This window comes from Dinoponera quadriceps, unplaced genomic scaffold, assembly GCF_001313825.1.
Source record: "Dinoponera quadriceps isolate SergipeBrazil2010 unplaced genomic scaffold, ASM131382v1 scaffold113, whole genome shotgun sequence".
Classification (NCBI taxonomy): Eukaryota; Metazoa; Arthropoda; class Insecta; order Hymenoptera; family Formicidae; genus Dinoponera; species Dinoponera quadriceps.
The window spans coordinates 41,053-66,546 of NW_014554899.1; the positions used below are offsets into that span (position 1 = coordinate 41,053).

At 42.7% G+C, this 25,494-nt stretch overlaps 4 protein-coding genes and 1 non-coding gene across 18 annotated transcripts in view; 2 read left to right on the forward strand and 3 right to left on the reverse strand.

Annotated features, from left to right (window-relative positions):
* Positions 1–1,152: 1,152 nt before the first annotated feature.
* On the reverse strand, positions 1,153–12,708 carry LOC106742550 (phosphofurin acidic cluster sorting protein 2). 5 transcript variants are annotated; one of them, XR_001374280.1, is made up of 13 exons: positions 12,540–12,643; positions 11,447–11,750; positions 11,101–11,388; positions 10,840–10,939; positions 10,590–10,745; positions 10,130–10,234; positions 8,240–8,508; positions 7,971–8,176; positions 7,553–7,900; positions 7,066–7,463; positions 6,881–6,997; positions 6,012–6,758; positions 1,153–5,381 (listed from the first exon to the last, which is right to left on the reverse strand). XR_001374280.1 is itself a non-coding variant. In XM_014615611.1 (12 exons), exons 1-12 carry the CDS (start codon positions 12,641–12,643, stop codon positions 6,625–6,627), a joined length of 2,529 nt encoding a protein of 842 aa, XP_014471097.1. In that variant the 5' UTR covers positions 12,644–12,708; the 3' UTR covers positions 1,153–6,624. The 5 variants fall into 5 exon arrangements, 3 of the variants coding, with proteins under 3 accessions (XP_014471097.1, XP_014471098.1, XP_014471099.1); XR_001374281.1 differs by having other exon boundaries at positions 1,153–3,358; positions 3,417–6,758; XM_014615611.1 differs by having other exon boundaries at positions 1,153–6,758; positions 12,540–12,708.
* Positions 8,529–22,909, forward strand: LOC106742549 (ankycorbin). 8 transcript variants are annotated; one of them, XM_014615607.1, is made up of 15 exons: positions 8,531–8,545; positions 8,975–9,055; positions 17,153–17,422; positions 17,484–17,818; positions 17,902–18,178; positions 18,240–18,488; positions 18,552–19,229; positions 19,302–19,816; positions 19,876–20,274; positions 21,020–21,291; positions 21,454–21,774; positions 21,865–21,941; positions 22,028–22,182; positions 22,315–22,376; positions 22,441–22,909. In XM_014615607.1, the coding sequence occupies exons 3-15, from the start codon at positions 17,301–17,303 to the stop codon at positions 22,582–22,584; spliced, it is 3,606 nt and encodes a 1,201-aa protein (XP_014471093.1). In that variant the 5' UTR covers positions 8,531–8,545; positions 8,975–9,055; positions 17,153–17,300; the 3' UTR covers positions 22,585–22,909. The 8 variants fall into 8 exon arrangements, with proteins under 8 accessions (XP_014471091.1, XP_014471093.1, XP_014471092.1 ...); XM_014615605.1 differs by having other exon boundaries at positions 8,529–9,055; XM_014615606.1 differs by lacking the exons at positions 8,531–8,545; positions 8,975–9,055 and adding an exon at positions 16,068–16,159 and having other exon boundaries at positions 16,485–17,422.
* Positions 13,007–14,957, reverse strand: LOC106742552 (protein YIF1B). The gene is made up of 4 exons (XM_014615614.1): positions 14,570–14,957; positions 14,208–14,305; positions 13,749–14,078; positions 13,007–13,658 (listed from the first exon to the last, which is right to left on the reverse strand). The coding sequence occupies exons 1-4, from the start codon at positions 14,598–14,600 to the stop codon at positions 13,128–13,130; spliced, it is 990 nt and encodes a 329-aa protein (XP_014471100.1). The 5' UTR covers positions 14,601–14,957; the 3' UTR covers positions 13,007–13,127.
* On the reverse strand, positions 15,447–15,518 carry Trnac-gca. Its single transcript has one exon. It is a non-coding gene; the product is annotated as a tRNA-Cys (tRNA).
* Positions 22,910–23,125: 216 nt separating the features above from the next.
* The window catches only part of LOC106742606 (cyclin-dependent kinase-like 4), a 3,844-nt gene continuing 1,475 nt past the window's right edge, over positions 23,126–25,494 (forward strand). The window contains exons 1-2 of one of the 3 annotated variants that reach the window (XM_014615733.1): positions 23,126–23,346; positions 25,069–25,258. In XM_014615733.1, coding sequence (XP_014471219.1) covers positions 23,279–23,346; positions 25,069–25,258 — 258 coding nt within the window. In that variant the 5' untranslated portion in view covers positions 23,126–23,278. Of the gene's footprint in view, positions 23,347–23,696; positions 23,799–23,837; positions 24,875–25,068; positions 25,259–25,494 lie in introns of those variants that run through there. The other 2 variants (XM_014615735.1, XM_014615734.1) reach the window with 2 other exon arrangements.

Genomic DNA, 25,494 nt, shown 5'->3' on the forward strand with positions numbered 1-25,494 from the left:
TATTTCATACATTTTATATCAAATTTGTCAATACGATACTCTCGCGTAATAATTAAAGAAATTGAAAAGATGCTATAAATTTGTAGACTTGGTACACAGTTTCAAATGAGAGAACTGAGAGTGAAAAGGAGAAAAAGCGAGAAAGCGAGAGAGAGAGAGAGAGAGAGAGAGAAGCCTTTAAAGTAAATTTTACCAAAGTGCCGTGAAAAAGAAAGGAAAAAGACCGAAGTTGACTTATTATAGGAGATGTGCGCCAGAAATATACGCTGTTTTTTTATCAACCTTTCCGTTTTACCGTTGCATCGCAATCAAAATATTCTGTATATAAAAAATTTTGTCATTGGCGGCATAAGTCTCTTCCGTTTTCTTCTTTTTTTTTTAATATTGCATACGCGCCGCTCAGACAATATCTGAAAACGAGTTTCTCTTCAAGATTAAAACGTTTTTTTTTTACGGCTTTCGACATTTCTTGAACATGTATATTTGTGTCGTTTGATATCGAAGTCTAAATATCTTCTTTATGGAAATTAACTAATGTAAACAGTATATATGTAAAAGTACAAGAGAATGATGTCTTCCGTTATATCATCGCGATACAATCTCGTCATTAATTCGCAGGAGAGAATGAACAAATAACAGAGTATATGATAATTATAGAAAATCATATAATTTGAGTCGATATTCTGTCATTTCGTTGTGCTTTGTAAAATTGTTCAAACAATTGTTGTTTGCATGTGCATTCATATTTTGTGTGTGTGTACACACACACACACACACACACACACGTACGGTCAGTCACAGGACGGCTACACACTTTTTTCCGATGAGTTTCATAACGCATCTCGTGTCCAATAGGAAAATGTATCTCCTGAAAATGACTAAAAAATTCTCTTATTGGATGCGAAATGCGTTCCAAGGCTTACAGGAAAAAAAAAAGAAAAGTGTTGCAATCGTCCTATAACTGACTGTACGTGTTTGTTCATGCGCGCACGTAAAGATATATACAGATTTTTCTTGCAATTTTACGAGTAACATACACACACGCGCGCACAAAGGCACAACGTAAAGTTATTGTTAATATTTGTTAGACATGTTAACATTTCTTATATATATGCGCGTGCATGCATATTTATCTTATTTATTAATAATTTTTAATTTTTAAATGTGAAAAATATAAGCATATATGTATAATTTATATAGAATTTTAAATTATTCGATATAAATATACTCTGTACATCAGCGTTACTTGTGTAAAGTACATGTTATGTACCGCGCAAAGTGACTGTATCGGATGTAATTGGTGCTGCGTTTGAATAAGTAAAAAGGAATGCTACATACGCGCGCGCGCGTACACATAAAAAATGTTCATTTCTACTCGTCTAAGCTGTGAATTTAATATTGGAGTGTGCAATGATATATCTAAGAATCTCTGCTTATTATAGATATACATCAGTAATAGTATATATAAACGTTGCGTATATGACACACAAAATTCTAACAAACGATTCGATGAAAACACCGGTCGTAAATTAATTATACAAATAACAGCGTATATTATTTCGCATTTTTTACTTTGTTATTATTATGCATCACAATTTTTTTTTATATTCTTTTTATATTTAATATTTCATTTACGCTTAATTTATTGTAGATACCAATCAACGCCGATATATTGAGTTGTGGCTGTGTATTTCATACACACACATGTGTGTGTGTGTGTGTATACGTATGTGTGTATGTATTGATAAATGTTGCGCGCGTTGATTCAACTAATCAAACAAGTTCATATCGGAGATACTATCGCTACTGATAGAATAAATAGCGCCTGAGATTGTACGAATAATCATTACGAAATAAAATAACTCTTTCGGCAGAGTTTCTATCTACTTTCCAAATATACAGATGGTATGTGCAGATTGTTCCTAGATAAAATCAAACCTGCAAAAGCTGCGGCTTTCTGCCGCCAATCTGCTGTCAGATTCTATCAGGTTTTGTCGGCGACAGAACAAAGGCAGATTGCGCAGACACAGATGATTAATTTGCTCAATCTGCCGTCAGATCGCTCGAAACCGGGGGTTTCTTTGTTTTCCATGAGAGAGAGAGAGATTGAAAATATCTAACTCTGGTGTTTCTGCACTCTGTTCATCGATGCGAGTAAATTGATAGTAGCGTTAAGGTATATACATATACTGCGTCTTTGTTTGATGACGTCGATAAGTGAGGAAACGCAAAACTCATGATTTTGTCGATGCTAATTTGATTGTTAGAACAAAAGGAGCATTTTACTAATGTGCTGAAAATCGATCGTTATCTTTTTATTTGAACCGTGAGAATTCACGCGTTTCCTCTAGACGTTATCAAACAGCGACTGCAAGGTAAGAGGAGCCTTGGAATGGAAACGAACACTCTGAGCATTTTCAGTAATTAATCAAGTCTCGAGAATCTTGATTGAACGACCTGTGTTTGAAATTTTGAACGAAAAAGGACGAAATTTGCGCTGACTGAATATACATCGGAGATGAGAGAGAGCTCTCACTTTGTCCTTCGATCAATTTGAAAAGAAACTTTGCGAAAATTGTACAATTTCATAACGACACGAGGTATAAAAATATGTAACATTTATCACATCAACGACATGCGGGATCTGGATGAAAAAGTGTAGCTAACCAATTTATTGATATAAATTTATTTCAGCGTTCTCTGACCGTTTTGATTTTAGTAAACCAAATTTAACTCTGAAAAACAACATCTTTCTACACTGACGAATAAATTGCCTGGTCATCTATTCTCAAATTGTCTGATGATACATTTATCGAATTCACATAGCTTTCTCTCTGAACACACTTACTGTACCTTACATATAAATGAAATATTCGAAAAAGAGATATAACATGTTACACTAACGTGATAGATAAACTTGGCGTGAAACGTCGAAACACGTGTTTTACATGTATTCTACACTGCTGCAAGCTGTACACTACCGTATCGTACATATCGGTATAAACATTTGAAAAAGCATTCTCGATAGTAAACAATGTATTCGTCTGCAAACACGTATCAAATCATTTCAACGCTTCGTTATAACGTTGTTTGATTTAATCATACATCTGAATTCGCAAAGAAATAGCTTCCCACACATTTATTCGCGATGTTTTCATCAATACGGTCAGATGGAGTCGGGGATCATCAATCATGTCGATAGAGGAACACAGTTTTGTGATAAAAACGTTCCATCTTCTATTCCTTGCGTGGCTGAAAAATGCATAAATCCTCACGAGTCCCATTCTTCATTTGCGTTCGCACGCATTAATGACTTGTAATTATTTGAGCTCAAGCTGCCCATATGATAAAGCTCGCGCTGTAATAATAATAATGATAAACAGAAACTCTCCGCGATATATATGTATCTTACGTACGTTCGCTGACGGTCCGAGCAAATATCGTTTGTCTTGAGCGATTAATCAAATCGTCTGAGAAAAGCGCAACGACGACTCTTGGAGCGGAGGAATCGCTATTTCTGATTCCATCGAGTCTTGTTCACGCGTCTCTCTCTCTCTCTCTCTCTCTCTCTCTCTCTCTCTCGTCTTTTGACTAGAATCCAAAATCTGATTACGCATATATATATCGCACGCGCAATCTCGGACCGTAAGCAACGCGATGATTATTATATCGCTCTAATATCTTACACAATAAAATTACACGACCAATGATCGATCGATATAAAAGAAAAAAAACGAGCAATACACGTTTGTCGAATCGACAGAAGAAGGAACATTACAAGAGGCGCGCTTAATATACATGCATCAATACGAAGAAGAAAACAATACTAATCTACATAGGGGGGGGGGGGGGNACGTATCTCTAACGTGTGTGTGTCTTTGGTATCGCACTTACAAAGTTCGGAAGCACATGATGCTCATAGATGGACAAATGAAAGATTTCCCTATATGCAAGAGAGGGCTGGTATCTTTCGGCTAGTACGGAGGAGTTTCCGATTTCAAACATTATTAGCATGTATCATCATCTGTCTGTAATGTGTGTGATAAAACGTATGTAGCGCGAGATTGTTTTGGCATATTCTCAAGAGAACGCACACGATCGAGTAAAGAACAACGGATAAAATGCTTTCAAGCAAAAAGACTCTCTTCTATCGATACCTCGTCGACGCAGCTCGACGATATGTATAAATGTGTATATAATATATGTATATGGCAGGTTTTCAGTTTGCTGAATTTGTCATTCAGCGTGCTCGACGAGACAGTTTCTCCGAAAGTATGTCTTCTTGCAGTAGCAATGTTTCTCTCGTCACATTTTTTTCTTCCCTCTTTTCTTACGAGAAAATTAAAACGTCGGTAGCTCTGCTGCGAGTATCATCATCATTACAGACTATGTCGCTATGGCCACACGTAACTGCCTTTAATACGTCAGGAATTGTTCGCTCGGTAGTTTGGACGAATTGTGCACCAAACGGAGATGAGATGTATGACTACGAGATGTATCGCTCGATACGCATTAACAACTAATTGCAGACTAGCAAAGAGAGGAGCGCAAACGGAGATATTTCATTGCTACGTTTACTTTGGCAAGACGCGACCATCGTCGTTTTAGTCGTTACTGTTGGAGCATGCCGTTCAAGAGTACACACTTTTTGTTTTTCCTTTACACGTGACAACATCGAATAGGCGTATTTTCTTTAATTTGGCATTAGGCAGTCGAAGCGACAGCTACGTCGCTAAAAACAGTGTTTATTTTTATCGATTAAAAGAAGAAGCGAGAGATCAGAAATTCGTTACGGCTACATCAATGGTATCATGTTAATAGTAACCCTTTCAAACGACGATAATATATAAAATCTTTCCATCAGCTAGTAAATAATACAAAATGTGTCACTTGACGGTACCATTCCTGATCACTACTTTTGATAGGGTTGAACAAAATCCTCCGCTTGTTTCGCGACGATATTCACGTTATTTTACTTTGATCTGAAATATCTCGGCATCTTTTTGATATGGCCCCAAAATTATGAGAAGCAATGTTTACGCGAGTATTATTTACGCGGTAAGACTGACACGAGCAAAAAAACAAACTAAATATAAAAGAGCATCCTTAAAAGAGCAGAGTATTTATCTAGAAACTGGCCTAGGGCTAGCAACTTTATCGAGCAACGTGCAAGGTATCTCCAAATTTCAAATAACAAGACGGTATTATAATCAATGAACAATTTCTAACCGACACATTCGTTATCACGATTTTTGCATATATCGATTGTTTCACATAATATGCAGCGCACATGTATCATTTTGTGCGCTGAAACTATTTTTGCCTGTATCACAGACTTTTCTAGTAATGATGCAGCATCACATAACATTGTCCAATGTAACCTTTCAACATACAAACGCGTATATATACAGCGTGTTTCACCTCAACTTTTAGATTTTAATATGATTTCCGTACGTATTGTTTTTCATCAAAAATAGCAACGCATCACAGCAAACCGCTCTATTATATAGGCCCTTTGTTATTTAAAATTATCTAATGTTCAAAACCAGTTCTCTCTCCTTCCTTACTGTATTTTATGATTCAACGTCATTGCGTCTGTCATTTCCTGCTTTTTGCAAGATTGTCTTGAGAGAGTATGTTTCAACTATAACATCAGCGAAGCCATGCTAAAATCTGTAGGTTGAGATGAAATGTGCGTGCGTGAATATTTTAGGATATCCATCTGGTATAGCATCCTTAAAAGAGCAGAGTATTTATCTAGAAACTGGCCTAGGGCTAGCAACTTTATCGAGCAACGTGCAAGGTATCTCCAAATTTCAAATAACAAGACGGTATTATAATCAATGAACAATTTCTAACCGACACATTCGTTATCACGATTTTTGCATATATCGATTGTTTCACATAATATGCAGCGCACATGTATCATTTTGTGCGCTGAAACTATTTTTGCCTGTATCACAGACTTTTCTAGTAATGATGCAGCATCACATAACATTGTCCAATGTAACCTTTCAACATACAAACACATTTTTGTATACATGCGCCTGTATATCTCACCTTAGATGGATACCTTAAAATATCACAAGCCGTTCGGATATCATTAGAGATAGTGACAACATTCTTTCTCGGCTTTCCAAAGTTTGTGTAAGTAAAAACATAGTAATCTTCATAAATGGATACATTCGATATAACTGCTTGTCATATACGTGTATACCAATAAACGTGTATAATTTACATAATTTCACACCTGTGCGATGAAATAATTATATACCTTTGCCGAAAGTCACACACGCACGTACAAATTTACTGTATGATTTAGTAGTTTCAAGACAGCATTATCGAGCATGTGCAAACCGGATTGCACATGTGTTACGCGTCTATACATTTCTTCGTACGAGATAGGGAGAAAATACCTCGATTGTAAAATCCTTCCCATCGTGAAATGATCGATACAACGAATCAATATAACGAATATTATATGTGCACCTCAAACATTGGCGTGTCCATAAAGTTCTGCAGATTTTACTGAGCAGTTTTGAAAAGTTATCGGAATTGTGTATAAAAACGAGTCCGATGTTAGTAATACGCCTTTTCACCGACGGTAGTGACGAGAACTGAAATTTACGTACTAGTCAAAGTTTGTTGCTGTGGATTATATTCCAGTAAGGCTATCGGAAACGTCTTGATGTGTGTTTGCCATTGCGCTGATAGTTGGAAAAATTTTACACCGTACCACTCGGTACCATCGATGCTCACTGCGGTAAAAATGACACAATGGACACAACTTTTAAGCATATTAAATGACATTTTCAATCATATCAAGGACAACCCTTTGAGATATAATATAACCAACGTACGAAATAGATGAGAATTTTACCTCTTAGTGGAATGTTGTGAGTTTTCGCTGAACATATAAGACGTGTCACGCCGTCCACTGTTTGACTCTTTGGCTCGTTCTCTTTTTCCTTTTCTTTCTTCTTGCCCAGTCTCATTACTGGAAAAGAGAAGCGAATTTCATCAGGGCAGGGAGATTGATGAAAGAGAAGAAAGATGGATTCTTACTTTTTTGCTTCTTTTCTTTCGTCGTATAATTCATGGACAAATGATGCCCTGGAGCTTCGCCCAACGAAGGAAGTCTTTGCACATGCAACGCTCGGAAAGCTTGGCGCAACGTGTTCTTGCCCTTTTCACCTTGAGTTTGTTTACCCCAATAATCTAGCTGAAGTTCCACCGGCTCCCATCCTTCTCTCGCCGGTTGGCCCACGTTAGGACTGCTAGGCGGTGTTAGCTTTCCAGGTGGTGGAACGGGCAAGCTCGGAGGAGGTAAGGAGGGCGGGGAACCAGACATACTGATGTTACTTTCTTCCAAATCGACAGATGCGGAAGAACTGCTGTCTGGACAACCCACGCGAACATCATTCACAAAGGGGATAAAGATTTGGCTGCTGTCATCCGTCTCCCTGTGCGAATACCATCATTTACTTTCAGCCGAGTGTTGCAACTAACATCGTCTTTCGGAGTAGAATATTTTGATTATCTTGCGATTTACCTGTACGTGACCATAGCTTCCGCTATGGGTAACGGGAGAACCGTATTCGCCGTGGCCAGGTATTCCGATATTCTCGCTGCACCTTCGCTCGATCCTCCCCCTTCTCTCTCGAGAAGTTCCTTCCACTCGTCTCCGAATAGCATCGAATATTTCGCGTCCACAGAACCGAGGTATCTCGTTAACGTGTTTGAGCCGAGCGGCACTACCAAGAACTTCATGTAATTCTGCCAATCCGGCGGTCTGAAGCTCAGCAGATCGACGTAGTGACGAAGAACTGCGTTGATGAAGCTGTCGCCGCCAGCGATCACAACTTTTATGGGTGCTGGTGGTTTCGCCGAACTGTTGCAGCTGTTTGGATTGTTTTAGAAAGTTGTTAAAACGAGTACGTACGTCACGAATAAAGAGACATTGCAATTACAATTTTTGTATGCGCGCGACCAAGCAGGTGAATGTTGCGCGGATATCAGCCGGAGAAGCCGTCGTCAGTACTCTGTGATTTCTTTCTTGAAGTCTCGCAGCAAGGACCGCCCCGCCGGGATCCGCGATCGACACGAGCGACACGGCCTCCGGTAAACTGTCGTCCGGCAATACCCGGCCAAGCTGTTCCACCAGTGCCTTCCTCGGCTGAAATCATCAACATGAATCAGACGCTGGACAGGATTTCAACGAATAATCATGCGAAATCACCTCTGTGCTATTTAGATCGGCCGACGGTTTTAAATCGACGCTCAGACTGTGCTTCTTAGATTTATTACTCCCGGGCGTTCCTCTGTCGCGCGCAAACAGTCTGCTTCTTCTCTCGGAGCTCTCGCTCTTATTAGGCTGCTCCGATTTCGGCGGTGAACCTGCTACGTAATTCGGCGGGTCGTTTGCCTCGTGATCCGTCCAGTTCTCGGGGTGGGAATCGCTGTCGGCTCTCCGAGAACTGTCGTCGCTTTGTCTGTCCACTCCTCGCTCTGCAACGGCATTTCGTTATTCCATCGGGAACGTTGCGTATATCCACAGCTTCAAAATCACCGATACTTTTTAAATTTGCTCGACCGTCAAATTCGTTGTTTCAGATCATTTCTCTTCGTAAAATGAAATATATCACTTGCCTGTGTATTGACTGTTATTTATTAAATAATCGTTCAAGTTTTACTCATTTCTTTTCTTTCTTGTCTTCCGCGAGAAATCATCTCCACCGGGGATATTCTTGGAATTGATCGTAATAATAATATGAATTTTTCTCTTAGTTTCCATCGTGTGCGCTTGAAAGCGAGATATCGGTGATTTTGGCAAGCTCTGCATAGATGTACAACACGTGTAAAGTGAATAAAAGCACGATCATGTGCCAAAAGTATATTCGGATTCACGAGAAGTGATTGCACGCGCCAAATTTTTTATTCGCCAAGACCAACCTATCGATCGATTTGATTGCAGAGTTACAAATAAAATTGTGAAGTGGTGTGCAGTTGGTTGTTAAGAAAGCAGTTTAAATGGGTAAAATTGACAGAGTAAAGGGTACGTACGTACATAAGTAGATAGAGAGATACAGGCCAGTGTCACAGATTGAAGATCTAATAAAACTTACATACAAGAAGCAGCAGAGAGGGGGGAGGGAGGGGGGGGGGACGCGCACAGGAAGATAGCAAATACACGCCTCGTACATTTGTAAAAACATACTATAGCAGGCTTTTTTCGAAACTAACGCAAAAATTTGTGTAATAGGAACAATTGCAAGTGATTTAAGCGACGAGATAAAATTTTATTTCCACTCACATACATCAGTATATTTCGTTTGTTTTCCTTTCGACGAAAAAAGTAGTATTAGAAAGAAATGTAAGAATAATAGAAGAAGAGAAACAGACGAATCGAAGAAACGTTACCGCGCGTTAGTGTATGAGTGTTTTACGTGAGAAAGTCTACTTATACAGAGATTAAGCGTTCGATCCCATTTTGAGACAAGTGAAGGCGAGAAGTGACGCTTCGATTATTCTTGCATTCAGGCATTGAAGAAACATATTGCATCGTTAAAAGGAACTGATATACGTATACATATATATATATATATATATATACGTTTGCCCGTGTAAAGGTGTGAAAACACTTAATTACCAAGTGTGATCGAAACACCAAGCTTCTGTCGATTAGCAAGGTCATTCATGCGCTCGAGTTTCTTCTCCAATCTACAAAATTGTTGTCGCTGAATCGTTTTCAATTTTTCTCACACACATTTCATTGGAAGTATAACATTTACGTCCCGAGATAAACTTTTCTCACTCTCTCAATTCAGACACATTTCTCATTGGTTGCCACTCCATAGATTTAATCGTGGAAAAAGAATAAGAACCCAAGAGGATATGACTCGCTCGAGAAAATTAAAAAAAAAAGACGAAAAAAAATAGTAGAAAATTTTGTGTGTGGCTGATATAATTACATTTTCCTCCAAAGAGAGAGATATATATACACACATACGTTCTTTTGACATTGCATGCTGTATAAAAATATCAAACGCAGATACGTGCTGTTTGGTAAGAAGCAGAGTCCTTAGAACGTTCCAACTTTGTCCTCACAAGTTTTGAATAGTAGACATACCTGGTGTGGTGTGTCCGATACGATGTTTCTCTTTAACCGGTTGACCCACGGGCTGCTGACACGTGGTAGTCGCTGACACAGTTCCAGTGTCCTCGCTGGTTACTACTATCGAATCGTAACATGCAACAATGCAAAGCCAACCCACCAGACTTTCACTTAGTTCAGAGAGATTTGTGTATCTCAGAGTAAGCTACGGAATATTTCAGGAGGCTAATTCTTAATGGACAACGATACATAATGTCAAAATCGCAATAGTTTTCGAGTCAAAAGCGATCAAAATTAACCACTGATATCACGGATTCGGGCTTATGCGTACACACGCGTTACCGATTGATATAGATTTTGCGCAGCACGAGTCGATAAAATGCTTTGCCATAGATCGCGTGTGTGTGTGTGTGGTGTGTGTATGTTCTACTAGATACGCACTGAAACAACCGTCGGGTTACTCGCGACAACTTACCGGAATGAGGTGGTGCCAGTAGGGATCGACTCGAGCTAAAAAAGGGTCTCAGCGATGGCTTCGGTGTACTACTAACGGACATGGTGTCCAATTCGGGCCCGCTATCTGATAAATCTTCCAATTCGTCGAACAATTCCTCTATTTCCATATCGCCACCTTTAACAGAGGATAAAAGTCTCGGACATTAAGAAAATTCTGACAAAATCAATCTGGTAGCTAATCAGCATATTTACGTTAATATTAAACGTACCCGAGAGTTTCTGCCCAATTTCTTCTTGATCATGTTCTAATTCCTCCGACACCCTAAACCGCTTCAACAGAGCTATAAACTTTTGCTTCAAGTTTCTTTGCTGCAAAACACACGGCCATTATCAACACTTTAAATGAACGTCATTCGATATACTGAATCTGACGAAACGATCTGCTGGAATGCAGCATTAGAAACTTTTATTTAGCTACCAGCAATCATTGGGGGCGTCCGTAAGCTAGTACAAAAGTATCGCGCGCATACCCTGGCGTTCGTTGGAATTTTCCCGCGACTTTTCCGCCTGTGCACCTCTAATGTAGGTTCGCTGTCGCTGCCCTCCGCCTCGCCTTCCGAGCTGAACTCCTCTTCCTCGTCGCTAAATTCTGGACAGAGTCGCTCATTGGGATCATTTGTCAGTCTTTTATCGTGATCGACCGGCTGCGAAGTGAGCGCGACAACGCTCACGCGCGCCAACGCGATCGAATGACCGCCGTATTTCTCCGCTTTGTCCGATATTAATTCCAATTCGAGATCCATCTGTCGCTGCAGCACCTGTTGGATGTATGTTCGTCAAGGGCGCGGTTCGTTCGCCAAGACTCGGCAGACTTACTTGCGCCATGTTGATGATTCCCTCCGCAAGAGTCTTGTATCCGAGCATCGTCCGATTTTTATATCGTTTTCGCCTCTGCAGTAATATCAGGAGCTTATTGCCATCCCTCTTGAGAAAATGTGGATATTGAAGCGCAAACTGCAATTCTAGCTCCGTGTCGAGCATACCACCGCTCGGTATAGCCATCTCGTTGGATCGTAAAGTTCTCTTGGAACTCTGCATTTTAACCGCGATGCTGATGGACGCTAAATCCGAGCCAAGTGGCCGAAGAATCACTAAACGTGTCAACGTCAAGGAACATAGCCTGAAAGGTACAACGAGATGCAGTGTAGTCCACTGTGCATATCGATTGAATTATTCATTTTTCAATGTAATGTATATTGTTTGTCCGAGAGATCAATCTACCATATGTGGTAGCGCGATAATGATGTGCGTAAAGAGAGACAGAAACCATCTACAGACAAAGAAGCAGGCATGTTTCTTATCTCGGCATTCATGTTCTCTCTCTCTCATTACTCGATAGTATATCGGCACAGTATCAAAAAATAAATAATAAATATCGATTGTTCGAAGGGAGAAAATGGTAAGTTCCTTTAAGAATACCGATAGAGGTAATGGAGAATATCGAATATATGGCACAGCAACGGTTGATTCATCTATATAACGATCTATATAACGTGTGTCATACAACGCTATCAATGTTCACAAAAGCAAAAGAAAATATGTTACTCTCGATCTCTCGTTGATATTTTTCACGCGTCCTTCGACAATGTTGTGTCGATATTGTGATATACGTCAACGATAAAAATATCGATTGATTCGGAAATAAAAATATGGACGGTTTTATAAGGATTAGATAATCGCCATGCAATTTCGCGTTCTCCATTCATCGCGAGGGCCGTCGTTGATAATCGAACAGACGTCAACTCGTCCAATCGTGAGCAACAAAGACAACACAGGCTCGAAAAAGCGAACATCTTGGACAGACAGTGAGGGCGACAGAAAGGGCGTATATATATATATAGATGTAACACAACGTCGAGAAAGCAACGTCAGCCACAAGTCGCTTGTTCGAAGAATGCCGCAATATTACCTGGGTATGCAATTCGGGGGAGTGCGATCCACTTCCCAAGTAGCGAACAATCTCATAGGAACGGGCCGGGTAGCCGGGGCTGTCACCTTCGTCCGTTCCGCCATTTTTGGCCAAGCGACCCACAAGACACACACACACACACAGATCTCAATGTTTCACCCGCTCTTGCCGCGGCTCACAGACAACTACCGTGAACGATCGGTCATCGGTGGCGCCACACTGACCCGCCTGCAACCGTCGTATTTCACGATGCTGGCGACATCTCTCGCACGTTTTGTCAACAATGTCTCACCGCATGAAATCAATCGCTCTAAACCGAAATAACAGATATCTGTAGAGCTATTTTTACATCTTGTTGAAAAAATCAATCGAAGCAGATCAATGAGTATCCCTCATCTGCTCAATTTAACGAGATTATCCTGTTCAAAGGGTGGAGGCTAAAGAGACAAATCGATTCATTGCCCAAATGATATTATATTCGAATTTTATTACAAAAAATGTACAGGTGATATTAAGAACCAAATAATAAATATACACACGTTTCCTTCCCCTGGCTGTACGTTTGATAGATTTTTTCTCGCGTCATATTTAGATTAAATGATATGACAACCACCACATTAGAAATGGTTGTATGCCAGCTAGAAACAGTATAAAATAAAGTCGCCTTTTATTGCCGGAAGCTGTGTACGAACTATGGCCTTGTGGAATGACTCTTAATTTTAACGATCGCATCAGGAAGAAAGCTAGAGAGACACTGAAGTACAATAGAGTCACAAAGTAACCGAATTTCCGAAACAACAACGATGACAATAGGGCCGCATTGATACCGACGTATTTGTAGCCGCAGTATGCCAATAAATCTAACGTTGCCAGACTCGTTTGAAGATTCATCACATACAAACTTACAATATGAACGATCAATTCAATGAAACCCCAAGCAAGAGCGGAACTAGCCAGAATACCTAATTGTTCGTGAGTAAAGCGCCCTTGTGTGCCTAAAACTAATCCTGCCATAGCGACATATGTGAAAAATGCCATTGTAGGAATATACATATCGGGTGCATTCTTTTCATATCGTGGTTGCAATGGTACATCTTGCTCGTACTTTACAGACCAGTCCTATGACAAAGAAATAATTATTTCACATCGTTTGATGTATTCTTATATACGTGCAGAGAGAATGACAGAAATTATCAACTTTACTCATACCTTATGCGTGAATGGGAAGAATAACAGCATCAGTTTTGCAAACACATAATCCGTATTTACAGCAAAGTAATATTTCAATGCTGTAATTGGAACATATTTTTCAAGATGCTGCTTCCCAGAGCCGACCAATGCATTTCCATACTCTACTGCCATGTTTGTGACAACTGGTTGAGCCAACAACTGCGTCGCAAATTGCGAAGTTGCAAATTCCCCTCCTTGATTATCATTCTGTGGATAATTTGGCATCGGCGAATGAAATCCATATGGAGGTGGTGTCTGTCCAGACACGTTGAAGCCATATTCCGGCATCGCACCGTTGTTCACTGGTACCTAAGAACAAGGTTAGGAAGAATATAAAAGTTTCTATCAAGCATTTGATCTTTAAGAATCAGTCATATTCTGTCAAGGGCTATTTAGGTAGAGAATAATTGTGTGATACATAAGTTTTGCAAAGATTACCTGCTGATTGTACACATACAAATTCTGCGACATTGGAGGAGTAGTTAGAGGAGCTGCTGATAAAGCAGCCGATGGATCCAGCAATCTCTTTGGCTTTCCTGTTTTTAAACGATAACTTGTTCTGTGTAAATCCTTTTCATCGTTCATACAATATACAAGAAATACATGTTAACCTATTAGTGATATTCTATTACATATAATCAAATTCTATAGTTGTTTCGATGAAATTAATAATACCTGCTGCAAAAAGCGCATAAGAGAAATATGACGAAAACGCTTTACCCCTCCCACCGGTATCGTAAATATTCGTGTTAAAAGCATATCGTTCAAATTTACATTTGCAATTCGGAGGTTACGCTTACCTCGGCGAGCGTTCGAATGATTGTAATTCATGTTTAAGTCCCTTCCTTCACGTCGTTGGTACTTCCGCAATCGCTCGCAAAGTATCACAAGTTTTCTCGAACGCAAGCAGACTCTGATTATTCATAAAGGATGAAGTTAAAAACAACTTGCATTACACGCCGCCATGTTACACTCTGGCCTACCACCGTCTACGACTGTCCGTGTAAGTTCGTTCTTTTTAGCTGAACACGAAGCGCAAGAAATTGACACTCGAGCATTTCTGTCGTTGATAGAGATTCGAGATTGTAGCGCGACTGAATGACTACTCGATTTACTTTTATTTTGCAATCTTTACGATTCAACGCAAGACTCTCTTATTCTCAAGTAGTACGTCACAAGTGGCGAGTCACTTGCACTTTCACTCCAACATGAGAAATATACAAGCATCAATTTGTTCAATTTTTTCAGTCGTAACTAATGCGGTGTATTCGTGGTTTCTAAATAAAAATTTTGCAAGTATTATTACAGTCCCTGCACTAATTGTATTTGCAACGCAGAGTGTGCGTTGCATCGTTTCACATTTTGAAAACGAACGAGACAGATAGAGAGAGAGAGAGAGAAAATTGGCATTATTTCTCCTAAAAGATATATGGGATCGAGGGGAGAAGGGGTTCTGAGGTAAAATATATGCGCACGCCTGAATGAAAATAAAAATAGACACATAGATTTATATGCAATGTGTGTATAAGGTAATTTTAAAGTTTATTTATTCTTTATAGTAATTACATTACCTTAAAAGTGATACACGAATTTTCTATCGGTTATGCTCATGTTCTCCCCATTATATATCATACATAAAATATAACATCAAGGCAAAGAAAAAAATTAGCGTATGCGAGGGGGCACCCGGGTTTGAACCGGGGACCTCTCGATCTGCAGTCGAATGCTCTACCACTGAGCTATACCCCCACAATTGATCTTACATCTGAGATATATATTCTTCCCGAATCATATAACTATATATTATATATGTTATAAAAAATTTAATAAGAAAAACATACACGTTTTATATTTTCATATAAACATCTTTTGGAGCGTAATATAAACATTAGACTTTTGTCTCTTCCAGGACACATACGCGACAATGTAGAAAAATTTGAGACACACACGGTTACGAGTCGACAAGTTTGCCGTCGTATTTGTTAGTCAGCGTCGAAATGTGTTATCAAAATAATTCAATAAATCAGAGAATACGCGCGTCGAGAATGCGCGTTTTTTTTCCATCTAGAAGAAATTCTTCGATCTCTCGTTAAAGAAAAGTGAAATTTTCGATTTTATCGTAAATGGGGAGACTTTCTTAATTTTATAGATAACCGGTCAATTTTTTATGTCGGATTCAATGTTTGGTAGGTAGAAATTGATTGGTACGTTACTGAGACGCGGCGGTATCTAAGCAACCCTTACGTTAACTCACCTGTGCTAACGCAGAGCCTTCAGTGCGCGTTCCACCCTCCAGAGGTGTGTTTCATTGTCGTCACAAAGAGTTGGAGCAATGTTTAATAAAACGATGTTTTTACTCGCTAAATCTCATGCCGTTCAAGACGTGTAAAGTGAGTATTAAAAGCTATATATGTAGACGCGCACATGATAGACGTTTTTTTCTGCATCATTAATATCGTTTCAACATATTAAATAGCAACTTTCGCAAATCGCAAAGTTTGTACATATATATATATATATATATTAGCGTTTCTCGGATGACGACGAGCGAGCGAGGATCAAGAATTATGATACGAATAATTGTTGAAAAGAAACAAAGTGTAGCGGAGATGCCTCGCGTCCGACAATTGTTTTGCACGTAAAAATGTCGTAACCGCAAAATTTGACGTTCATTCTTAATAATACTCTAATCATCATGTGCGATCCTCTTTCCAGTGATTTCTGATTGGTCAACGATATGAAACCGCTCCCCTATTGGTTGACCAAACTTTAATCGTAAAATTCCAACAACGTGACTTTTGTTGGATTGTCAGAAACTTAGGAAGTTACAACACTTTTTCACGTGCAACGGTCTTAAGCGAACACTATTTCAAAGCGAAATATTATTCGCGAGCAGCACTCGCGAGGCGCGCGCGTTCCCGCGCATTTTAAATCGAGTCAATCGGTCGAAATCCCTCCCAACAATTGTCGACACCACATTCTCTTTGCTCCGCGCAAGAAGCGCATTCGATGCATCCATCATGCAATTTGCAAAGAACGTGGATGGATCGGGGCTTCTCTCCGGTATGAAATATTCAAGCTAACATCACGGCGGATGAAGAGAGAGGCGAATTATTAACGGGGCGATAACGATCGATGTGCGGCACGTTGAATCAACGAAATAACGATTTTCAGTCATCGCCGCGCGTTAAACGTGCGCATGAGTTCGTTCGAACGGCTTTTTTTGCTAAACTCTCTCGATCACGATTTCCGGGCGTAACTCGATGGGAGAAAAACAACGAGGTCGTAGATCGATGGGAATCGTGTCAGTAATGCGGGCTAGAGATCGGCTGGGGAAGATTTGGCGACCTTGCGCGTGTTTTGACCGTTGGTTTCTATGGTAGCGAGTGACCTGGTCAGCACGTGGTCAGTAGGCGAAAATTTGGGTCATCGAGTGGGGGGCGGGTGAAAAATGTCCCATGCCGCGAATCGAAGATGACAATGCGGTGCACAATCTCATGTTCGGCGCGATGCTTCAACGCGTAGCCGGGGATGGACACTAAGGCTCCACCGATCCCGTTGAAGGAGAAGCCTCAGCCGAAGAGAACGGAACGCAACGATGTGTCCTTGCCGCCTCTGAGCGGTACGTCGCCAGGTTGCCGCAGGCCTTACAGGTACAACGCGCACGTCGTAGAGGCTGGCCTCCGACGCCTACAGGCATGTGTGCCGTTTCAGAGTGTTGCACCTCGGCGCTACGCCTCTGATGCACGCCTGCCAGCAGGGCAACAGAGCGAGGGTTTTGCGACTGTTGAAGGAACAAGAGGCGACGGTCGATTATAGGGATCGCACCTTGAGAAACGCTCTCCATTATTGCATGGACGCGGCAACCGGCGGGGCCGTTGCCGCCGCGGCACCGGAACTGGTAAACGCCCCCGACGCTGAGGGTCACACGCCGCTTCATCTGGCGGTCATCGCCGGCGACACCCAACTGGTCGCGGTCCTGCTGGCGAACGGTGCCGACGTGAACGCGAAGGATCTCGAGGGGCACAGTGTCCTTCATTGGGCCACCGGTACAATTTTTCCCATTCTACTTATCTATCCCGGTGCTCTTTCGGTGCTCATTAATCTCTCTCTCTCTCTCTCTCTCTCTGAGTTTGCGGAGAGGCGGAATGCGTTCGATTGGTACTAGCGGCCGGCGCGCGACCTTCCACCGGTGATTTACGCGGCGGATCTCCGCTGCATTACGCCGCGCAATGCTGCGGCGCGGCCGCCACGGCGGAGCTCGCGGTCCCGAAGAAGGTCGGGCTGAGGGTGCTGCAGACGCTCGTGGAATTCGGCGCGAACGTGAACGCGAAGGACGAGGATGGCCGACAACCGATCCTGTGGGCGGCGAGCGCCGGTAGCGTGGAGGCTGTACTGGCCCTGGCGAGGTAAGGAAGATTCTCTCTCTCTCTCTCTCTCTCAAGCATAACCGCGAGCATACGCGCGCAGGGCTGGAGGAGCGGCGGCAGCGGGCACCTCGGACAAGGACGGCTTGACGGCGCTTCATTGCGCCGCATCGAGAGGTCACGCGAGATGCGTGGAGGCGCTGGTGAATCTCTGCGGGTCTCAGCCCGACCATGTGGACGACAACGGCTGCTCCGCGTTGCACTACGCTGCGACGTTGGGCCACGCCGACGCGACCGCCCTCATTCTCAAGCTCGGGGCGGATCCCAATCGGCAGGATCGAAAGGGTAGAACGTAAGCAGAGTCGCGAATGAAATTCCCCGGGACACGGCCTCTAGCCTCTCGACCGTCTTTCAGGCCGGCGCTCTGCGCCGCGGCGAAAGGTCAATTGGAGACCTTGAAGATTCTCACTCAGCACGGCGGCTCGCTTCACGCGAGGACCGTGCGGGGTACAGGGATCGGACACGAGGCCGTGGCATCCGGCAGGATCGAGTTGATCAAGTGGCTGGCGAAGAAGAGACCGAGCACGCTGGATGTCGGTACGCAGGACGGCAAGACCCCCCTTCACGTCGCGGCCTTGCATGGCCATTCGGACGCGTGCAAGCTCCTCCTGGACCATGGCGCGAGGATCAACGCCGTGCTGCGCACCAGCAAGGGCAGCTCGATGACCCCGTTGGACGCGGCTCTCTACAGGGGCCACAGGGACTGCGCGAAACTGATTCAGATGCACGGCGGCACCACGGCGCAGCATCTCGGAGCGTGCGAGAACAAAGGTCGGTATCCGCGTGTCCGCTCTCTCTCACCAATCTTAGCGTTTACAGCGAAATACCGAACGAAGCATACGGTTGAGAGTAGTACGGCGAGCGACAGTAGTAGCCACCCCGAGCTCTACTACGAGGAACGCTGGATAGAACGGAGGACGCGGCGGAATCTGAGGAAGCTCGCTCGTCGGGACAGCCGAAGTTTCAGCGAGGAGGAGATACGGCTGCCGAAGACGCGAAAGGACCAGAGGAGAGCTCGCAGCGAATCCGCCCGGTAAATATCGCCTCATTTACGTACGTACAAATATTAGCAGCACGTTTCGATCGAGTGATAATAATCGCCTAGATACGACAGTAGCAATCGACGAAGAAAGCGAGCAAGATCGACGAGACGCAAGCGCGAATACTCGTCCGTCGAATCGAACCGACGTGGCACGCGACGACGACACGCGAGAAAGCGACCGAACGGGGCTGACTGCAGCAGTGTGAGCGACGACAGCTTGGAAGTGATCGTGGTGAAGAAATCGCTGGAAAAGAAATGCGAGAAAGTCATAAGATCCAAGACTCCGAGGGAGAGCAAACGCAGTTCTAAGTTGAAAACGTCCAATGAGGAAAACACGATGGACCGAGGCGAGCCGCCGGAAGAAAAGCGAGAGTCGACGGAGAAGCCGCCCGCGGAATCACGGATCACAGAGTCCCGATACGACGCGACTGACAGCACCAGTCAGGAGATTGTGGAACGAGTGGTCGTGACGGCGATGGTTCACAAAGACCAGATACCCGATACTCCCACCTCTCTTCCATCAAGGAAGGAAGACGTTCCGGAAAATACCAAACGGCTCGAGGAAGCAAACGATGAAGGTAAGGCGATTCTCCTCTATCATTGAGAAATTAATCGAACGTTAGTGATCTTACTCTAGGCCAATCGCGGGAGAAAACAACCGAGGATTTGAGCATCAATGTTTCCGGAGATTTCGTCGCGGAAAAGAGAGACGAGAAAGAGATCTCGGAAGAGGATTCTCTTCATTCCGCCTCCATCCTTGAAGAAACGCTCGAAGACAACGGAAAATTCCCTGCCGTTCAACTAGAGGCGAATCAATCTGACGCGCGCGACAAAAGTCCTGACGAGCTAATCGCCAAACAGACGTCCGAATCTTTCGATCCGGCTGAAAACGTCGGTTTGAAAGAAGACGAAGAGGATAAAGAGGAGAGAATGGACGTGTTGACCAAACGACCGTCGAACTCGGAAGAGACGCCTTCCTCGGAAAGATCGTCTCGCGACATGAAACCGAACGACGAACAAGCGAAAATTGAGACAGGTAAGTTTCTCTTCTTCGAGTCAGGTTTCTATTCGAGCGTTTCGCACATCCTTAACATACTAAAGGTAAGCGATATGAAAATCAAACTGTAACGGCCGTCTATCGAAGTCGGTTTTTCTAGTCGATTCAACCTAAATACAGGCCAGTAATCGACATTAGTTGCTGCAAAATATTGTTTGCGACAAAATGATGCGGACTAATGTTAGATTATTTTGCTTAAATAAAAAAAGAACTCATCGATCCTGTATAAAATCCATCCTAAACGTTATCATTAATGATCGACCTTCTGATATATATGCGATAAAGGATGTATCATAATGTATTCTTTGAAAAAAAATACCACGATGGCATAATGTTGGGAAATAACAATTATATGGAAATTAATGTATAATGATAATTTAAAACGCGACCTGTATTCATTGACTTATATTCATTTCTTGGAAAAATCACTGTTTGCGCAGTTATATAACGTAACAATATTTATATATCGTTATAATTAGCGATTTGACGATTTCATGACAAGAATTTTACATACCGTGTGTCTTCCACTTAAGGTTGCGCGAAAATCTTACGACCTTTTTCTTTTATGACTTGTAATTAAAATTTACTTGGACGTAAAATTTGACAAGATCGAAAATGACTATCAACCGGTACTATTCATCGACTCGTCATTTCTGGTTGGGACTCTCTTGTAACAAACAGATTCGCCTGATCGAGCAAACACTCTAACAGACCAAGATTTCAGGAGACAGAGATTTCCGCTACTTCGACGACAGTTGCTCTCCGAAAGCTTCCAAGACTCGACGTTCCAGGCCGTCCACCGGGAGAAGAACGGGAAGATGTGCCTCGAAGAAGAAGGAAAGGGAGAATTCCCTGGATCGGAGCGCGATAATCGCCGTGATAGACAGTCCGGCGTGGAACGAAATTAGAAAGACTCTCGAAGACAATGAGGTCGTCGATGTCTTGCCAAGCGAGGAGGAGCACGGCTTGGCCGCATCTAAAACTTCGTTGCCTCGGGTAAATTATGTTTATCACTTGATTGAAACGCGGCTTCTCGTCCGTGCGACGATCTTGCCGAATCGACCTACGGAAGAAAGAAAGTAGAAAAAAAAGAAATGGATTATTTCTTGAATCGACAAACGTTATTACTTCGAATTATTCCTGCGCTGGCAAAACAAGGTACCATCGGCCAGTCGCTTGGTTAAAATCGAGAACTCGGAAGAGGGTGATCGACCGTGGAGGAAGCAACGTCGCGACAGCGGGGGCAGGGACAGCGGGATAGAGCCGAGTCCCAGAGTCTCGAGGATTCCACGGAGGAGAAAATGTTGCCCAAACACCGCGAAACAACAAGCCCTTAATATGGAGACTGTCACCAGGGATGTGCAAATTAGCTTGCGTCGTTATCATCTCGAGAGGAAGATCTTCTTCCAACTGATGGAACTCAAGAGGCTGCAGATCCGTCACGGTAGAGCGAACGAACATGTCTTGGTAAAGAGGCAGGTTGGTGTATAATAATAATAATAATAAAATATATATATATATATATGATAGCGTGTCAACGCTATTGTGCTGAGTGAGGATTTCTTTCAGGTGGATGCCTTTCACAAGTCCGGCATGACTGGACCCACCCTTGGCGTCGTCAAGTACGATCGACCGTTAACATTCAGGTTACTTTACTTCCAGATTGGTGTTCGGGCACCCTACTTTTCATTGTCGCATGTCTGAAATAATAACGAGTGTCGCGCGTTACTAGGCAATTCGAAGCGTTCCTGTACGAGCAATTGAGGAGACTGCAAGGAAAGCCTACCACTCCGGATTTTTGTACCGAAGCTAAACAATGCACGCAGAAGACTCATCGTTGCCATCACGCGACAAGCGCTTACACTTCCGTTCCAGTCTACACATATCGTACGTTCTTTCTCAACCAGCGACACGTACAAATTGGACGAGAGATTGCTGTTGATTTCACGAAGCTTGTATACATACGTAGATCCCGAAAAGAGTCAGTGTCCGTAGTGTGAATGTAGATTATAATTGCAGTGGCTGGAGACGTCCCAGATCATCTTCCGAAAATCGAGAGTCGCGGCAGAGGACAAATGACGGTAATATCGACTATTATATCGTGTCATATATTTATGCGTAAAACCCGCTTCTTCTTCTTATTAGGTGGAAGTGACGCACGGAGAGGAGAAACAAGTGATTGCACTTCCAACTGAGAGATTGGATCGCACCAAAAGGTACCTGGTAACATTTACCGTGAAAGGCGAGACTCGAAACATCGGGAAACGAAGAAACGCAAAGAGCGTGTAAACGCGATCGATGTGTTAGTCACTTGAAAGGAGTACGGCTGAAATTTCATCACGTCCCCCTCTAGTAGGAGATTTCAATTTTCTTCACGAATATCCCATCTGTTGTGCCGGAGAGAGAATTTTTCGCGCAAAATTATTATTCCAAGGGACGTGACAAGATAATGACACCTTGCAAATACACTCTAAATCGTTTGTAACGATGGTGGTTGAACATGTGTGAAATCCTACGAATGTTGAGAGACGGTAAAATGCGTAAAGTCGAACAACGATACGTACGTGTCTCATCTGTGTAAGCAAGGCGATATTACTCCTGCGTGAGAAATAAATATCAAAAGACTATTGACTATATAACTTAACGATTGTTATATTTCCTACTAACCCCCTGCGTACGATACTCCGTGTTCCACAATTTCATGAATTTGAGGCGTTACAACATTTCATTGCGAGAGAAGAGATCAACTTGCGCGGAATGGACGCATCGAATATTATCGATCGGCGTGGTTTTAGGCAAAAGGACGAATACACGATCGGTGGGTGGGTTCTGACGAAAACGTAGTGCTGCCATCGGGGAACGTCAGTTCGTCAACAATGTCGACGCGTCAAATGAAATTCTCTGTGATTGTCACGACGGTGTTGGCGAGGGTGCGACATGAATATTTCACTCGTAGCGGGAGATTTCTGTAAGAAGCCTTCGAATGGACAAATGGCTTCAAGATAGGAAGCTTTGGCTGTTCGGTAGTACGCTACCATTGCTACCGAGGAGGTAAACACACTGATTGGTCAGTTAGAATTTTCCAATATATTCTCAGTATTTAGCGTCCGGTCATTTTCGTCAAATAATAAAAAAGGAAACTAAAGTAAGGAGAGATTTTTGCAAAAATGTACGTTAAAGCGGCGTTGATTAAAGAGCTATAAGACAGAGAGAGCTTCCATTTACGGATGTTTGAAACGAAAAAAACCTCCTTCCTCGTAAATTGGACAAGATTTTTATGCGAATACAACATTTGTGAGGAAATTCCGTCTCCGATTCCGCGATGGACAGTCTTGACCTCTTTCACGGTCAGGATACTTAAATATAGACGCATACAGCGCAATATCGATTGTCAATAATCAAGGGTTCACACAACGTAAAGCGACGTGTTAGTACCGTCCGGTATGTTCGCCGATAAGGGTGTCCCGATCAACGAGCTCCATGAATTCTATTCTCGGATTTTTGTACGTACCAGCGATTCTTATTGACAAGTTCTCTTTCACCGAAACGTTTCACATGTGGAACATTGCGCGCCGGACCTTTATACGTTACTTCCTCGCAAGGGAGAAATAATTGATTGTCTCTTGCTTTAAATTTTTGTCTTCTTTTCTTTGAAAAAATTTGTATCTTTCCTGAAACAAAATCTCCGGTCGAATAAAGGAATCGTGCCAAATCTTACCACGTATTACCGAAATGCGACTTTGACTAAGACAAGTAATAAAACAAGCTTGTGAACGTAGCTACATGACAATTCGCGCTTTGAAAATTTTTCACGCGCGTCCATCTCTATAAACGTAACCTAAGCAGCCATGTCCGCACCAACGATATCAAACTTTCCAAATTGTCATCGATAAGCGTAATAATGCGTGCGAATACAACAATATGGTAAACGACGTGAGGTTTGCAAATTATCGGCAGCATATACCACAGTGGTGAGAGCTCCTTTTTCCGTAACCTCTCTCTTTGGATGAAAAATTCAATATCGTAATAATATACCGTAATAATATAAACAAACAAAGCCGACACTCTTGCGAATGAAAAATGTCTCTTCACAGTTTATCGGCCGGGCTTGCAATAATCTTTTCCATTAATCGAACGATAGAACGATGAAATAACATTTCTGCAGTCCGCTCGCTCGTAGTATTAGATCGTGTAATTATTAGACGAATCGATATCTCATTCGCGTCCGAGAGTTAAATGTCAAAGAGCATTCATTTGATCGAGCGGTCCTCCCCTTGATGGAATTTGTCAATCTCCCTTATGCCATCATATTACGACAATGGATACTGTAACGCCATTATACGACCGCATGAAATTTTTACCGCTTTCGGTTTGGTTGATGAGGATCGTGCTGGCGCCTGCGCCGAATCGCCTGGGTTTGAATAGAGCAAAACTCTCTCTCTCTCTCTCTCTCTCTCTTTCGTGGGGTAGCTTGACCCTTGGTCATCCACTGGAACAGTCTAGCCGGTACTGTCTGCGGTGATACTATGCTTTTCACGCAACAGTTAACATCCTTGCCATGCCTTGCCAAGTATAAAAAGTGGGTATTAAAGAAAAACTTTGTGCTTTTAATAGATTTCCACATATTCGTTCAGTCGATTCTCGGCATGTATATATAGAGAAATTTACGAGAAAACGAGAGATTGAATAAATTTTCGGCGAGAGTACGACGCGAAATCACGGATAAAACGAAAGAGAGAAACGCATGAACGGCGAGAATATAATTTTCCGTAGGTCTCGGGCGCCAAGCAAAGCCATGGAGCGTTACGAGCGTTTGGCGCGGCTCGGCGAGGGTAGTTACGGCGTTGTCTTCCAGTGTAGGGACCGGCAAACTGGAAAACTGGTGGCTGTAAAGAAGTTTCAACAAACCGAAGATGATCCCCTCATACGTAAGATCGCGCTACGAGAGATACGTCTGTTAAAGGTCAGTTTCAGCGCTTGAAAAAGTCTGTAATCATCGTACGAGGAAGAACAATTCGATCTTTCTCACGTTAGCCGCGAAGGTCGACGACCTCCGAGGATTGTCATTGTTCGCGAGGGAAGAAACGGAAAGCATTTTTATTTACTTCGTAAGAATACCGGTGGGGAGAGGTCGGTTGGTAGCCGACGGTCAATACCGCGCTGCGGTCAATATCTGTTTCCGCCCCCCCCCCCCCCCCC